A 17,732-nucleotide genomic window follows, 5' to 3' on the forward strand; every position below is an offset into this window, starting at 1 on the left:
TAACTCGCCCCTGTGCTGACACAGCCCACGTTCTCAGAGTGCTGGCCCCTTACTTCATAAGGTCTTCCCTTAATTGCTTAGTTTCTATTCATTGTTCAAATAATTTCTAGACATTATGTTTAATATCTTGTTGAATGTCTGTTACCACGAGACAATAGCCTTATGGAATAATAGCCTAATATGTTTGTAATCCATATAGGTATATGATACACAGAAGGGATTAATATTACTTGCTTAGAAAAGGAAAAGCAAAATAAAACACAGTATTTATCCTCTTAGTAAGCTCAAATTGTCATGAACATATATTTGAAATATGTATTCTTTTAAAAAACATCTTTTTTTTTATTTAAGTGAGTGTGTGTGTGTGTGTGTGCGTGTGCTACATATGTATGGGTGCAGGGTTCCTTGGAGGCAGAGTTATAGGCCATTGGAAAAAAAAAATCACCCAATGTGTGTGCTTTAAACCAAATTTGGGTCCTCTCACAGAGTAGCAAGAACTGTCAACTGCCAACCATTTCTCCAGCTCTAACACACACACATAAACATGCATACACATGTACACATATACACACTTAACAAATATATTTCTCTTTATTTATGTGTATGTACGTATGAGTATGTGTGTGGGCACCCGAGGAACTGAGGGGCCAGAAGAGGGCATTGGATTCCCTGGAGGCACTGTTACATGGTTGTGAGCCTTCCCAGGTGGGGGTGAAACTCTAGCCCTCTGGATAAGGATCAAGCACACTTAACCACTGAGACATCTCTCCAGCCACCTGAAGAGTGTAGTGACACCTTTTATGAACTTAATTTCTCTTCTTGCTTTGCTGCTAAAAAGACAATGGATACCTACATGAAATCCCAACTTTATAAAAAAGTGTATACTCAAAGTTTATATGTCAATTATCTCAGAACCTATTTTTGAGCAGAAAAATGGAAAAATGGTCACAGACACCAAAGTACATCTCACCTCAATTGAAGTATCTGCTGTAACGTGAGTTAAATAAGCTTTTATGGTGCATATCACAAGGTTAATATTTCTGATGGGAAGACGCTTTCTTGAAAACTTCAAACTAAGAGAACATAGTAGTTTAGTACTACTAGTATTAAATTAGTAGTAAATATTAGGCAGTATTACTAGTCTCAGATACAGACACGCCAATTCTGTGTGTACATTTTATTTTCACATACACACTTTCCCCCAGCTCTAGCCAAATCAACCACTGCTCGCTATGAGGGAAGATGAAATGACACATGTTAAGACTCAGGAAAAACAAAAACCTTATTTTTAAGAACTGATAAGGCGTGAGAAAATGAGACTAAGGGAAAAGTCAGGTCTTAGTTCCAACCTGGCCAGAACAGATGCTCCCGGGGAACATTCCATGAAGTCGCAGTTGGGGAGATGTCTACAAATCAGAATGCTAAGATTGAGAAGCTATTAAATATATCTGCAAGGGCATCCTTTTCTTTATAAATTTGCGGTATTTCATATTAAGAAAAATCACAAGATTTAGAGGGTATATCAGAATAGTTTAGTGATTGAGCACATGCCTTGCATATGCTAAGCAAAAGGAAAAAGCAAACACAATTCTGGCAAGGGAGACTTGGCACTTCAGGGCCACCCATTCCCTTCACTCGTCACTTGAGGGATGACAGCCTTCACTCTCTACTTTCACTGGAAACACAGCACACACAGAGAAACTGAGGAGACATTTTAAAGGGCTTTTAGAAGACCAAATTCTTATTTTTTTTTAAAAAAAAAGATGGTGCAATGACAATTTAAAAAGAGTATACCAATGGGGCTGGAGGGATGGCTCAGAGGTTAAGAGCACTGACTGCTCTACAGGAGGTCCTGAGTTCAATTCCCAGCAGCTACATGGTGGCTCACAACCATCTGTAATGAGATCTGGTGCCCTCTTCTGGCCTGCAGGCACACATGAAGGCTGAACACTGTGTACATAATAAATAAATAAATCTTAAAAAAAAAAAAGAGTATACTAATGGAAACCAAGCAGTGACAATAAGACCATCTAAGCTACTCAAGGTAAAACCGAATGAAGATTGCTGTTATGCCATGGGAGTCTCACTGAGCTCCTGGGCTACAATGACATACGGTGAAGTATGATTCTTTCCTTAGCAACAGAAGAAAAAGTAAGGGACACATCCAGTATCCAGCAGATAACACAGGACAATCAAATCCTTTTTCCTGCTACTAGATTAATTTTGAGCTATGATAATTGAGTTTGGAGAAGTTCATTTATATAGAATACATTGTACAAGAACAATAGAACAAAGTGTTCTCTACAAGAAAGTCTATGTAATTTGCCTAAAGTAAAAGACACTGAATAGCAAAGATAACAACATTATTATTTCAAATTGTAATTTCTTTTCTTTTCTGTTTTTCTTTGTCTTGTGACAGTCTCCCTAGGTTGCCCTGGATGGCCTTTAACTCAGAGATCCACTTGCCTCTGTCTTCCTAATCTGGGGATAAAGGTGTGTACCACACCTGGCAAAACAATGTTTTTCCCAATAAATCAAGCTTGTTGATCACAGCTACCACTACCTCATTTACAACTAAAGCCTAAGAGTTCCCGAGACTCTGTTTATCTTACTCACCAGGGCTATTAATGGCGCGCAGCATTTTGGGAGAACCTTCAAAAGTCTAGTGAACCAGCAATTCTACATGTAAGCCTGGTACATGAAGAATATTAGTGCAGGGGCAAAGGTCAGAGAAAGTAATGCACTCTCCTGTTCTGCATAGGCAGGGCATAATGGACAAAATCAAGAAACAGTCCAAATAGCGTTCACCTTCACCTTGTCCCAGGCAAACATGCACACCAGCTAAGACTCCATTCTATCTGTGTAAGGTTCTGTCTCTCAATTCCAACAGTCTTCCACTTTCTGAATTTCAAAACTCTCCTCCATGTCTCCCAACCACTGATTCTCATTCTCTATTATCATTATATTTAATGTGTATGAACGTTTTGCCTACATACCTGCCTGATGTCACTGGAGACCAGAAGAAAGGGTTAGATCCCCTGGGACTGAAGTTACAGGTTATTATAAGCCAGCACACTGGTACTAGGAAGAGAATCTGGGGCCTCTAGAAAACGAGCCATCTCTCCTGTCCCTTGAATTCCCATTCTTGATTACAGTTCATCTCAATACATTGTTTTGGAAACAAAATTAGATCTTGGTATATAGGTTTTTAAACAGTTTATCTTGAATTACCCTCCAGTGAGTACAGACAGGGCATCGGGGAAATTCTTCATGAACATGAATCATCAGTAATCTGAACAATACTGCAGAATTATAAACAAAATTCTTTCATTTTCTAGATCACAGGTATCTATGTACATGTACGATACAGTTCTCAACCTGTAGGCCAAGACCACACCCCCCCAGGGGGGCTGCGGGAAGAACAACCCTTTCACAAGGGTCTAAAACACAGGTATTTGCTTTATGATTCCAAACAATAGCTAAATTAGTTACAGAGTCACAGTGGTTGGGAACCTAAGATGAGGAACTGTACTAAAGGACAACACTAGGAAGGCTGGGAAGCACTAGAGCAGGAGGAAATGCACACTTGAATCACTGCAGGGAGTTCTAAGAAATACTGCTGTCTCTAAAAAGGGCTTAGCCTTTTAATCTCTTGAAGGTAGAAAAAAAATGAAATATTTCCTGTTTATACAGAAAAATTAATCCTATACATTTGATGAATTACATCACTCAGAAAATAGTTAGTAGATGATGCTTATGAAAATTATGACTCATGTTCCTAATGTATTATTTTTTTTAAAAAAATAATGAACTACCCTGTAAATAGAAGTAATTAGCCATAAATCATTTTGAACAAAATGAAAACAGGCCTCCACATATGCATTTATTGTGGGACAGAAGTCTTCTCTTTATACAGAAGACACAGTTCTATAATTACCACTCTTATGATGTGTACTAATATACTAATCCCACTTGATAAGAATTTGAAATCTCTGAAAGAGTAACTAAAACATTTAATGAAAATCAAACAGAAGTTTGGCTCATAAATACTGTGTTTAAGAGGGTAAGGCAAGAGAATTGCTTAAAATTTAAGGCCAATCTGGGTTTCGTAAAAGAACAACAACAACAAACCCAGAAATTCATAAATATTATCATATGAAAATTGTATTAAAATGCAAAAATACACATGGAAAAATAATTCAGAGGCTGGTGAGATGTCTCAGTGAGTAAAGACACTTGCCTCCAAGCTTAACATCCTGAATTTCATTCCAGGACCCACACAGTGGAAGAAGAGCCCTGATTTCCCAAGCTGTCCCCTGGTGACAAAAGCATGCCCTGGCACCAACCATGTATACATATATGCAAATAAATAAACTGAATTTACATTAAAAAATAATCTGGTGCCAGGAAGAGTTGCACATACAGTTCCAGGACAGCCAGGACTGCTACAGAGAGAAACTCACTCTCAAAAACACAAAAAACAAAGGCAAAATGTAAAGGTAAAATAAGAAAGATTAAATATATTCCATTATTTTCCCCTAAGGCAATCACACAATATATATCATTCTGAAGTTATTTTTGGTTTTGTAAACAAATATAAAAAACTAACAAAAGAAGAAAGTTGGGCAGAAAAAAACCCTGTACCAAAGCCAAGTGTGGTGGCACATGTCTTTAATGCTAGTACTGGGGAGGCAGAGGCAGGAGGATCTCTGAGTTCAAGGCCAGCCTGGTCCACAAAGTATGTTCCAGGACAGTCAGGGATACACAAAAAAACCCTGTCTTGAAAATCCAAAAAACAAACCAAAACCCAAAAACTTGAATCACACATAATAATATGAGGGTTAATAATAAATCTGAACCTGACATGTTGTTTGTGACTGTTCTAAAGCTGGGAAGATTTCCAGGCACCTACCTATGAGTCTTCAAACAATTCCATCATTCAATGTGATGACTTAGTAACCAAGATGGATGTAAGAAGTGTGTATGCTTTAAAGTTTAAATGTACTAGTATTTCTAGAAAAATATTTATATGGTACCAAAAACAAAACAAAAACAAAATCCAACTACCCTCATCAACACTTTACAGAACGGTAAAGACAGGATAGCACAGAGTGAGACATAATTGGTAGCTATTAGGTGTAAAAATATCTAAAATTAGTTTGTTCTACTGATTCCATAATTGGACAGCATATATTACTAACAGAGCAGCAAAGGTGCAAAGATTGAAATTTAAACCTCCAATTAAGCAGTGGTTTGACAGTTTGAATGTCCCATACCTGCTTGACACCATGACTCACCATGCAATTTAAAATGAAAATTAATACTGTGTATAATCTTGCTTGTAACAACTGATCATGTTTAGAAAATGAATTGTTAAAAAACTCCTACCAAATCAACAAAAATTTCTAAACAATTTTGTTTATTCATTTGTAATACTTTCAGGGGTCTCTGTAGGCTCTTCCTCAGTATCTTGATTGCTGTCATCTGATCATAACAGCCACAGCCAGGCTGGCTGCCACATCAGCCTCTCTTCAGGACCCAGTCTTAATCATCCAGCAGCGAGAGGATGAATTCAGCACTGCTGAGGTAGTAGAAACTTGGACTCGCTCTAGCTTTTGCCTTTCAGAAGGTCAGTGTGCTCTAGTCAGTACACACTAGCCTGATCTTTTCACACGCTTCTTTTAAAGAAGCTGGAATGAAAAGATAACAATGCCACTATTTTAATTTAAAGTGAATTTTAGCCAGAAACCAACATGTTTATCACTCTAGAAATGTGGCCTACTAAAATGAAGATAGTCTTCCTCCTGGGGTCAAAGTCACGGGCTTTTTCTGATCTTTCCTAACCACTAATAATAACTTTCTACATTTAAAACACAGGTGTTTATGTGCGTGAGCGCACATGCATGTGCATGAATAGGTGTGTGCAAATATGTATTTTAAACTTTTTTCCTTTTGGTGCTAGAGACTGAACCCAGGGCCTGTACTTGTTAGGCGAGTACTTTAGCACCAACCAGTTCCCAGCCCTGTGAGCACGTTTATTACTGCTTCCTGTATCATTCTTAACTTGCTACAGTAGTATTACACGTTAACCTTGAAACAATATTCTTTTGTGTATGAAGGAGCAACTGATGCAAATGGGACTTAGAAACAAATAAAAAAACAAGATGTTAACAGAAGCAAATGGATTTAGGAATTAAAATGGATTTTAACTATTTACATCTGCTTGCAGCATTAAAAATGGTGAAACCTAGAGCTCATATCCTTCACAATAAAAATTCATTCTGTGCTTTAATACGCAGGCTACGTTACATAAACAGAGGATTCAAAGCTGCAGCAGAGTGGCTGAATGGAAGGAAAGTGGCAATCTTTCTGGCTCCAGTAGATGCCATTCCCTATCACACAGGGTTTCCCACTCATAAATACATGACAAATACTTCCTCAATCATGTTTTACGAGCAGGGATGCACAGGGGGTAGTCAATGGCTAGCTTGAGGGAAAATAGGAACAGCAGGCGGCAGAAACTGTACAGAAAATGGCTATGTGGTAAATTCTCTTCTGGAACATCACTCAGTTACCCAGTCTTTGATCTTTCAGCTCCAATTACACTAACTTCCACAAGATCTGGACACCTCCCCCCAACACACATATCCCAACCTCAGACCAGATCATTAGCTATACATAAAACCTATGAAATTTGGTTTTATAAAATAGAACCATTCACCCATCTATGTTGTTACAAATTAAAATTTGTTATTTAGACAAGAGCAGTTTCAATGGCTAGAACCATATCATCATCACAACTGGTCTCGCAAAAAACATGGGGTGTCTGGCGACAGCTAAATCACAGGCTGGCGTCTCCTAAGCAGTCTGTCTACCATCAGGGTCTGGGAAATGGTATTTACTATACAATTAGAGCCAGGGAGTTCTACCTGTAATCACTGAAATACAGGTGTGAGAAGCCCCTTTGGGCAAGGAAACCGGCTCATCCCTTCTCATGTAAACTTTGATGTCTGTATTGTTTTACTCAGCCTCAGGAAAACTCACCATTCATACTTCCAGGAGAAGATTGATTAGCTGAAGTCAAATAATAAATTTTAAAATCCTTTCTTAAAGGAAACAATTTCTGACACATTAATTATCAAATTTATTAGAGTTTGAAACAAGACAGAACTGATTATATTTTAAAGTTAACTACTTTCTGGAGGACAATGACCAGTCTGAACTTCATTTTTATGTTAAATTTATGTTTTCTAGAACATTGTCAATGAAGAGGTTAAACTCAGTTTCCTATCAGGGACACAAAATGTCTTACAGCAATATCAATAGGGCATTTTTAGTTGCAGTAATTTCACAGAATTTATTCTAATGATTTATTGGAGTTAACCATCTGACATTAATTATTGTTTTGGCTTCCAGTCTATGAATGTTTATTTTTCAGTTTAAAGCCTTCTCACTCTTTGATATCATATGGAAATGAGAATTTTTAATGGAAAATTGAAACCATGTGCATCTAAGTACTTAATGAAGTACAGGGAGAAACCGACAATATATTTTAGGAGAATTCAGGTCTTTTGCTCTGTACAGTTTGATCTATCTCTATGACCCAATAGTACAGCATGCTGAGGAGGCAGTGAGGGAAGCCACAGGAAGAGGAGGCCAGCGTCTCCATGCCCACCTGAACTCAACAGCTCTCTTCAGAGTTCTAAGGAAGGGGAACAAATCTTGCACATTTTAATTACATATTAAAATGGCAGCATTTAAATGCAGTTTTTTTACTTTGATACATTTTGGAAGTTTCAAGCCAGTATCTGGGACTTTTTTGTATCCAGGTTTAGCTTTTTTTTTTTTTTTAAAAAAACTATTCAATCTGGATTTTAAAATTTATGCCAGTTATAACCCCTAGTAGAGGTTTTAAGGTCACCTGCAGTATCAGAATTTCTAGTGTGGCTAGAAATTCTTGGCTTAAAACACTTTATTGCCCAAATAACATTTTAGTCTCATTTTGTAGCAAAAATCAAACAATGTTTATATAACTTAAATTGGATAAGCAAACATGCACGATTCAAAATTTTCTGATTAAATTCTGTTTTGTAATGTTCTTTTAGTGCTAACAAATTATTTAGGAGACTCATCTCTAAATGTAACATGAGGCAAAACTTTCTTATCATTTTCAACATTTTAAAAGAAAAAGATAGTAAACATATTATACACATATCTATATGTTTTGTGTTAGCGATATGTATAGATATATAGATATGTATATTTATATCCAAAGAAAAACTTACCATTTGTTTTTCTTTCTTATATAGTCTTTTTCAGAAAGATTAACCAAGTAGACCATTGGCTTTGAGGTCAAAAACAAGTGCTTATTCAACACTTCAATCTAGAGTGGGAGACAGAGAAAGAACCCTTTCAAACGCTGAGTAAATATGGAGTAAACATTGAACATAAACACTAATGGAGAAACATTTTCCTTTTTATAATCTTTGTTTGTAAAGGATTAGATGTTATGAAATATTTCAAGTGAGAGATGGGGAAAAGGAAACATAAGCTTGGGAATCTGTGATAGCTAACAGAAACCAAAGCTTCACTGTATACATCACTAGATACAAGATAACGAGCAGCTGTTTTGTTATCTAAGAAATCAAAGCAAAGGCAATAACGGACATGAGTGTTTACAACTTACCTCCTTGTCATTCCAATCATGATAGAAACGTACAGGTTTCTTTTGATCTATAACCCAGGATTTGACTTTGCACATTATATCCTGTACGTGATCAAGGAAAAAAATTCAAGATGAACACTTAAGCACTTGATATTATGTACTAAAAGTTTCAAATCTTCAAAATAAAAATAACTTTTGTAATGAAAGGAGAACTAAGCCACACAAACAATATTTTGTATATAAAAAAAATCCTGATGAACTATTGATGAAGCATTATTTTAGTATACAAAGTTAGCAAAATTAGTTAACATAACAATATGAAAAACGGCAAGATAATTCAATCACATCAAAGACAGAATTTAAGAGTCAATATTATCTAGTGATGCCACATGTTGTTTTGAAATGGGAGGGGAGTATACCGAAGAGACTAAAGTATATTTTTCCTTCTAAAGAGAAAACAAAGTAACTAATTTAAACCTATTATTGATTATTTACTCTACAAAATATTAAATGAACTGACCAAAACCTTTTTTCTTATGAATTAATTTTTCTGACAACACCTTCTCCCTGCCACTTCTCCAGTGCCTCCCCCCCCCTCAACCTGCCAAAGCCTCCATTACACAATGGCAAGAGCCCTGCACTGCTGACCTCCAACCAGCTGCATTCTCTTTCGGAACATCTCTCTCTGCTGGAAATCTAAAGGCCTTTTAGTTAGCAAGCCAGTGTGCATTCAGAAGGAGTAACTGCGGGAGGAGCCCAATGGGCTTTGTTTCTCTGGCCTTTCTTCACAGAAAGATTAATCATCTGTGAAATGGAAACGGCAAACAGCAAGTGACACAAACTGAACCCTTCAAGCCTTTCCTCATCAGCCCTGTGGGTCTGAATCTAAAAGCTGCGTGTGGCAAGGCTCTCCTTACAGGCAGGTGCTAATAAAAGGCTCTCGGGTCCCAAAGGTCAGACTCAGCTCTACACAAGAGGCACAGTTGAGAGTCATCTGGGCTTTTTGTTTTGGGGTAATTTTTGTTGTTGTTGTTTTGTTTTTGTAAAGATAGTTTATGGGCCTGTTTTAAATATTCATTTCTTAAAATTTGTTGCAACACAATCATTAGTAATAAATTTCCTGAGAGTATTTTACATTACCATGACCAGTTATTCTCTTATAAATGTCCTCTTTTATAAACTTATCTTAATATTTAGTATACCTTCCTTGCAAATCTTACTGTTACCACCAAGAAAAATAAGAAAAAGGCCCAATATCCTTAGATCCTGATTTGAAGCACTCCAGGGAAAGGACTTCCCATGGATTTTAACAAGGAAGGGGCAAGATGAAAACTTTTAATGAAATCTAACATGTGCTGCTTAAGAATAATCACTTTTACTCTTCTACAACTAAATTTCACTCATAAATGTTTAAAAGTGGCTAATGCAACACCATTTCCTACAAGGAGAAGATCAAAGTGCTATATTACAAATGCATTATGATTAAAAAAGCCCTGTGCAGCCTTGCTATTAACTGTTCTTTAAACCCTAAAAGGCTTCCCATAGATCTCACTTGGCACTGCATATACAACCTTTGACAAGTAATGTAGACCATTTTTATTCATTGCCTAAAATTGTAGGCAATTATGTGCGTCACACTGGCCACCTGCAAATTCTGAATGCCTGCTGCAGTTGTCAGTGCAAAAAACTAATGTCGGAGGGGATTAATCTAGGGGGAGAGAGTCCTCTTTAATGGCTCCAGCAGGTGAAATGGCCCAGCTGGTTACTGTGATGAGTGGCCAGAACAGCTTATGTAGAGACATGCAACAAGATTATACAAAAGAAGAAAACAGAGGTACTATCTTATACTTCGTTCCATTAATCTTTTCCAATTAAAAAAGAAACCAGACAAAAGAAATCCAATTCAAAAATAAGGGAGGAAGTTAATTTTAATCATATGAAAGTATAAAATACTTCTGTGACAATAAGCACTTTTACAGAGCCAAAGGGTCTCTATGAGGGCTGACCACTAGTGAAGGAATGCAGCTGCTCTTCATTTAAAAGTAGTGAGATTCTTGCTTCAGACACAGAAGCCATATCACAGAAGCACTGGAGCACTAGTTTCTAGCTTTTTCTTTGAGACTATAGGAGCACTGCAGTTTTACATAAAGAGAATTAAGTCATACGTGAAGTTCACCAACAGTATTTTCCTTAGAAGCCACAGTTATGTGTTAGATTACTAAAAGATGCCAGTTTTATCTAAGACAAAGCAGAAGTAGATAGCAATCAGATAACATTATTTCACATAAATAGCCAGTAGATGCTATATTTTCAGTGTGTTCTTTTCTTATATAAAGGAAAAATTAATTTTAATAACAAATTTAAATGTTATAACCTATCTAAAAAATTTCTAATTAGACCAAAAGGGCGTGAGATAAAATGTATAACAGGCTAAGTAAATGTTTCCCTTACGCTTGTATACATAAGCATACATATTAATAGATATACTATATTAATACATAAAAAATGAATGATTTTCAGCTAAATAAGTTTATTTAGCTGAAGTGTATGTACTTTACCCATATTCAGCAAATGAGCAGATAGTAAAAACATTACTAATCCCTTTGTATTAAATCTCTAATACATTTAAGTCATTTTGAGATTTCATATTTCAAATTTTTATTTACGTATATCAGTTTGTATCTGCCACATTGTGTCCAGTTGCCCAAGAAGTCAGAAGAGGGCTTTGGATCCCCTAGAGCTAGAGTCATAGGCAGTTGTGAGCCTCCTGACAGTTGGGCTGGTATTAAATTCCAGTACTCTGAGAGAACAGCAAATGTTTCTACACAGAGCCAACTCCCTAGTCCCTGGGATTTCATAGTATTTCTTTTTATGACTATGAACGCTTTGCTGTATATATGTCTATGTGTTAAGTGTGCCTGATGCCCATGGAGGTCAGAAGAGGGCACTAGATCTCTTGGAACCTGAATCACAGATGATTGTGAGCCACCAAATGAGGTGTCAAGAACTGAACTCAAGTCCTTCGTAAAAGCAGCCAGTGCTCTTAACCGATGAGCCATCTCCTCCACCCAAGATCTCATAGATCTTTCCTATCATTATGTAGAAATACAGATTTTGGAATATGAATCTGGACTTCTTTTGTAATCATCTAACATTTCATTTTTAAAATATATTCTGGGCATTATTAAGAATAAACTTGTCAGGCAATGGTGGTGCACACCTTTAATCCCAGCACTCAGGAGGCAGAGGCAGGCGATCACTGTTGAGTTTGAGGTCAACCTGGTCTATAGAATGAGTTCCAGGACAGCCAAGGTTACAAAGAGAAACTCTGCCTCAAAAATCCAAACCAAACCAAGTTAAACCAAAAATAAAACAAAAGAATAAATTTGTCATCTGAATTTTGTATTAGCTTGCAGTTTTATGAGTATATTAATCTTAGAGCTAACAATACATGCTAAGTATAGAAACAAAAAGGGTCAACAATTACTGGGGAAAGTGGAGATATAGCTCGGTGAGAATGACTGATTATACACAGAGCCGTGGGTTTGATGCTGGCACAGTTCACTAAGAAACAAGAGAGGAAGGTGGGCTTGAGGTACTGCTCTTGCACATGGTTTTAGATGCACAACCTTGAAAAATCAAAGGGAAATCAAGTCAGGAATTAAATATACTCATTTGGAACTCAGAGGATAGATCCAGGCTAGAGATACAAATAAAGAATTTACCTGTAACTAGACAATGAATTGGAACCACAGACAGGGATGTGACCACATAGGGAAAGACTATATTAAGAGGAAAGCTGTTATGATTCAAATGTGAACTGTCTCCCACAGGTTCCCAGTCAGCTGTCGAGGCTGTGGAACTTCAGAACGTAGGGTCTAGCTCAGGGACTGGGTCATTGTTTCCTGATGCACAGCGCTGTGAGCAAGCAGCCTCTCACTGTGTCGGGGTGGCGTGGGGCTACTCTTGCTGTCAGGCCTTTCCACTATGATAGACTGAGACTAACTTTCCAACTAGAGCTAAAATAAATTCTTCCCCTCTTTAAGTTGTTTCTTGTCAGGGTTTTGTCTGCAGCAGCAAGAAAAGTAATCAGTACACAAGATTGCCTCACCATGTAGTTCCTAACTCTTTGGAACCAGTTTATAGAAAAAATGAGAAAGAGTTCAGAGCTGCAGGCTAAAGCAGGGTTCCTAAAACTTATCCATTAATAACTCCTTTACACCTGAGCAAATTTTTAATGGCCCTGTAAATACAAGTATATATAAAATATGCAAATGAACTAACATTTACTGATAATAAACCATAAAGAATTTTTTTAAAACCATTTTGCATGCATATAATATTGTCATTTATTAGGAACTAGAGCAAAATGTGTTTACTCTCCATCAGGAATTAAACACTGGCTGAACATTTGATGCCACAGAACGTACGGCACCTGCAGTGTTCTCCACGCTGAGAGGTTCCTTTGCAAAAATACAAGCACAAGACAGCAGAAGTATGTTTAGGGTCATTTCAGAAATTGTTGGAAATTCTGTCTTCTTTCCAAGCACAGAATTTTTATTTAATAATTAAAAAAATAAAATACAACTTCAGCCAGCAAGTCAAACAACAATTTTAAAATCAAACAGGCAAACACTGTCAGTAACACTATTTATTACATGTTTAACCATCAACTAATTTTGGGTCGCCACAACTAGAATCCTTTCAATGTTGTCACATTTTCACAATTCTCTTACGTTCAGTTTTGAAGTCTGTGACCCACGTGGTGGTCTACGCCTTTATTCCCTGGACTTAGGAGGCAGAGGCTGGTGGATCTCTGTTAGTTCGAGGCCCGCTTGGTCTATAGAGCTAGTTATATGTCAGCAAGGTCTATACACGGACCCTATCTCAAAAAAACAAAACTCAGCATCATCTACGAGCTAGATAAACCCTAGGATGGGCTATTCTGCTGGGAGTAAAGACTGCAATTCTGATAGAAATGTGAACAATGAAGACGGTGTTAATGAAATTTGCCAAAGAAACAAAGACTCTACTGGAAACTAACCTCTATTGGCCAAAGGTCAGGTCATCCAAGTTACAGACAGAGCAGGGAAAGAAAGCAACAAATAGAACAGAAACACACACACACACACACACACACACACACACACACACACATAAAACCCTTCAGTTTCCTGGGGTGGTGGTGGGAGGAACATAAGCTTCAGAGTTGATGACAAGCAGGGTGCAGACAAAATATTTGTAACTGTTAAAGCAATTAGCACCATTAAAGACTATATATATGAATAACTTTCTGAGAAGTTTTTAAGGATAGTAAAGAAAATGCAATTGGGTCAGCAAGATGATTCTGCAAGCCTAAAGACCTGAATTCCATCCGCAGAGCCACTTACAGGTATATGGAGAGATCCACAAAGGTGTCTTCTGACGTTTGCATGGACACCTGTGACATGAATAGCCACACAAACACAATAATAATAGATAAAAATTTAGATATAAATGTTGAGTATTTAGAGCCGGGCGGTGGTTGCGCACGCCTTTAATCCCAGCACTTGGGAGGCAGAGGCAGGCGGATCTATGGGAGTTCGAGGCCAGCCTGGTCTACAAGAACTAATTCCAGGACAGGCTCCAAGGCTACAGAGAAACCCTATCTCAGAAAACCAGAGAGAGAGAGAGAGAGAGAGAGAGAGAGAGAGAGAGAGAGAATTTTCTTTTTCCGAGACAGAGTTTCTCTGTGTAATAGCTCTGGCTGTCCCAAAATTTGCTTTGTAGACAAAGCTGGCCCAGAAATCAGAGATCCACCTGCCTCTGTCTCCCGAGTGCTGAGAGTAAAGGTGTGAACCACGATAGCCTGACCTACCCAAAACTTTTTACTTGACAATGAAAAATCTTGGAACTGTTGAAAAGCTAGTTCATGTCAGGCATGGAGGCATATGCCTTTAATCCCTGACAGAGGCAGGTGGATCTCTGAATTCCAGACTAACCTGGTCTACAGAGAGCATTCCAGAACAGCTAGGGCTACAAAGAGAACCCTGTCTTGCGGAAAAATAAAACAAAAACCCTGAGAATCCCTAATCTAAAAAACCTGGAAACCTCCAAAACCTCCAGTTTTCTGAACAATGGCACGACTACAACTGAGAAATTGCTCATTTGATTCCGTGTGATTAGTGGCGGTCAAAATGAAGGGATACTAAAAATACCGCATGAAACTGTCTTCAGCAATATGCATAAACATACATGAACTGTGAATGGGTTTGTGTCTAGAATTTAGATTCTGTCCTCAGAATGTAACAGAAGGTATATGCAAATAATGAAGAATATGAAAAAAATCCTATCAGAACATGTCTGCACCCAATAATTTTAGTTAACATTTAAAAAATCTGTAGAGGGAAAAAAAGGAAAGAAGGATTGCTCAGGACAAAAACAACTTTATGAATATACTAAAAGCCCTTTGAATTGTACACTTTAAGGGGGTGAATATTTAAGTATATAAATTATATCTAAAAGCCATTTAAAAGCAACAGAAGAAAAAAAATAAGTATAAGGTTTCCTGTGGATAAGAGGAGTAAGGGCTTCAGGTTTGATTGGTGTAAAATGGAAAGAATTCCTGTGTCCACAGACCTTCATCTTGACCTCTGGAGTGAGGGACAAGGTCATCGGGAGGAGTAAGAAAGGATGAAGGCGCAGAGGGAGCATAAGTAAGAGGCTTGGCGAGCACAGGGACACAGCTGCAGGAGAACAGACCGAGAAGCCAGATACTACTGAGACCTGCGGGAGGTCACGTTCATGGGGACAGCCGCTTGTCTTCTTAAAAACCCTCCCTGCGTTTGGCAGGCTACTGGGAAAGTAAAAGTGAATGGGTAGACATATTTGGTTAACTGTTTCTCTGGCGTATGTAACATAGCACTGAAATGGATTTTTTCTCTTTATGTATAATATGTGTGTGTGCATATATGTGTGGAGGTCAGAGGTCAATGCTGTGTATCTTCCTTGATTGCTCTCCACCACCAAACACAGCTTTTATATTGTTGCTGAGGATACAACCTCAGGTCCTCAAGTTTGCGCAGCTGACACCTAGAAGCCATGATACCTCCCCGTCACGGTCCAGCTCTCCGCTGTCACGTGTTTGTTTGTGACAACTTCTCACTCAGTAGACAAGCCTCAACCAGTGAGTCTCCTATGTCTCACGTTTTATTTTAATTTTTCCTGTTGTTTCTGAGACAGGAAACTATGAATCCTAGATGACCTTGAACTACTGGGACTGCAGGTGTATACCACCAAGTCCCACTTTTGATCTACTGTTTTTGATGCTTGAGATCAAACTTGTGTATCCTAAGAAAGAATTCTAATGGACGGACGGACACACACACACACACACACACACACACACCCACCCTTATATAAACCAGTGACATATCTAGCCTTTTGTTATCAGTTTTTACATAAATTTAATTCTGTCTCATATGCTATACAAACTGATGGTCCTAAAATAGTCTGGTCTCAAATGAACTTAATATTTGGTACACTTGCTCCAAATTCAGTGCTCACCTCTGCATTATCTTGGGAGGTCTCAAACACCTTTGCACTTCCTAATTTCTGTCCGCAAATGGAGAACAGGGTGTACAGGTATACATACCATTTGACAACATACTGAACACACTGTCCACCATGGTAATTGACTCCTAGTCCTTTTCTAAAGTAATGTGGTCTAGTCTATAAGTTCTCTTAAGAGTTTAGTCTCTCAGTCACAACGAGTGGGCATCTGACCCCATGTAGAGGTGTCTTGCAAGAGCTCTGCCAACATGGGAGCGAAGGCAATGAGGTGCTCAGGCTACTGAGTCTGGATCAGAAAACAGAGAGCACACATAGACAGCAAGGGAAGAAATGCTGAGAGAACCAGACAATCTACCTGGGACCAAGTAAGCTCATTTTAAGTAGGCATAAATTATAAAGAAGCAAAAGTCAGAAATAAAAATATCTAAGGCAAGATATAAATCATAATAGCAACAGGAGGAAAAGCAGTTCCTCTGTGAGTGACAGAGCACTAGAGACCAGACTGCTGAGCTTCCAGGAGCTGTCCGGGCACGACTTAAAAAATTCAACACCAAAAGGCATATAACTATACAACAAACCATTCTTGAGTATTTTCCTAATCTCACTGCACTTATGGTCTTATTTTAGGATGAGAATCTTATTTCTTAAAATAATCCTAAGCTGAACCTGCTCCTTTCAACTAATAGCTTCAATTTAAAAATAAAATTTCTGAGAGTAAAGGACATAGAAATTTTTCATCTCTAGCAATTTTTACCCATATGTTCACATGCTATACAATCAAGTATAAAGTCAATTTGTTCCCTAAAACCTTACAATAGTCCTTTACCAAAAATAATGACTGTAAATTAAGCAAAATATAGTGTTAGGATTATTTGGTTAATTGTAGTCAATTATGCAGGGGTTCTCATGTAAAAAGCAAAAAGGAAACACTAGCTCAACCTTTCCAATTGTTGCTTAAAAGCAGCATTGTTCAAACTCTCACCAGTGTTTAGAGTAATTACTTTTGCACCCTTGAAGTAGTCCAACCTAATACAGTGTGGTGGTCTAAATGAGAATGGCCACCATAGGTTCCTGTATTTCAATGCTTGGTCCCCAGCTGGTAGAACGGTCTTGGGAAGGATTAGGAGGTGGCCTTGTTGGAGGAGGTGTGTCACTGGGGGTTGGCTTTCAAAAACTCACACCATTTCCAGTTGGTCTCTCTGCCTTGAAGCTGTGGATCAGATGTGGGCTAACAGCTTCAGTCCCAGCACCATGCCTGCCTACTGCCATATTCCCTGCCATTATGACCATGAATTCACTCTCGAAAGCAAGCCCCCAAGACATGGTTTCTTTTATAAGCTGCCTTGTCAAGGTGTCACTTCATGGCAGTAGAAAAACAAGACATAAAGTTTGAGCTCCACATTGATATTACCACATCAAATTAAGAATTTTATCACCCACTTTGAAAAACTTATCTTTCAAACTTCCAGAAAGTATAGAATAATTCAAATAATAAACCATAATAATCTAAGTATGC

At 37.9% G+C, this 17,732-nt stretch overlaps 1 protein-coding gene across 2 annotated transcripts in view; it reads right to left on the reverse strand.

Moving 5' to 3' along the window:
- Ola1 (Obg like ATPase 1) overlaps window positions 1-17,732 on the reverse strand; it is a 123,316-nt gene that overhangs the window by 46,075 nt on the left and 59,509 nt on the right. For both annotated transcript variants that reach the window (XM_048425758.3, XM_085680948.2), the window contains exons 6-7: window positions 8,687-8,767; window positions 8,286-8,383 (exon numbers count right to left, since the gene is read on the reverse strand). In XM_048425758.3, coding sequence (XP_048281715.1) covers window positions 8,286-8,383; window positions 8,687-8,767 — 179 coding nt within the window. The remainder of the gene's footprint in view (window positions 1-8,285; window positions 8,384-8,686; window positions 8,768-17,732) is intronic.

This window comes from Myodes glareolus, chromosome 21, assembly GCF_982192425.1.
Source record: "Myodes glareolus chromosome 21, mMyoGla1.1, whole genome shotgun sequence".
Lineage (NCBI taxonomy): Eukaryota > Metazoa > Chordata > Mammalia > Rodentia > Cricetidae > Myodes > Myodes glareolus.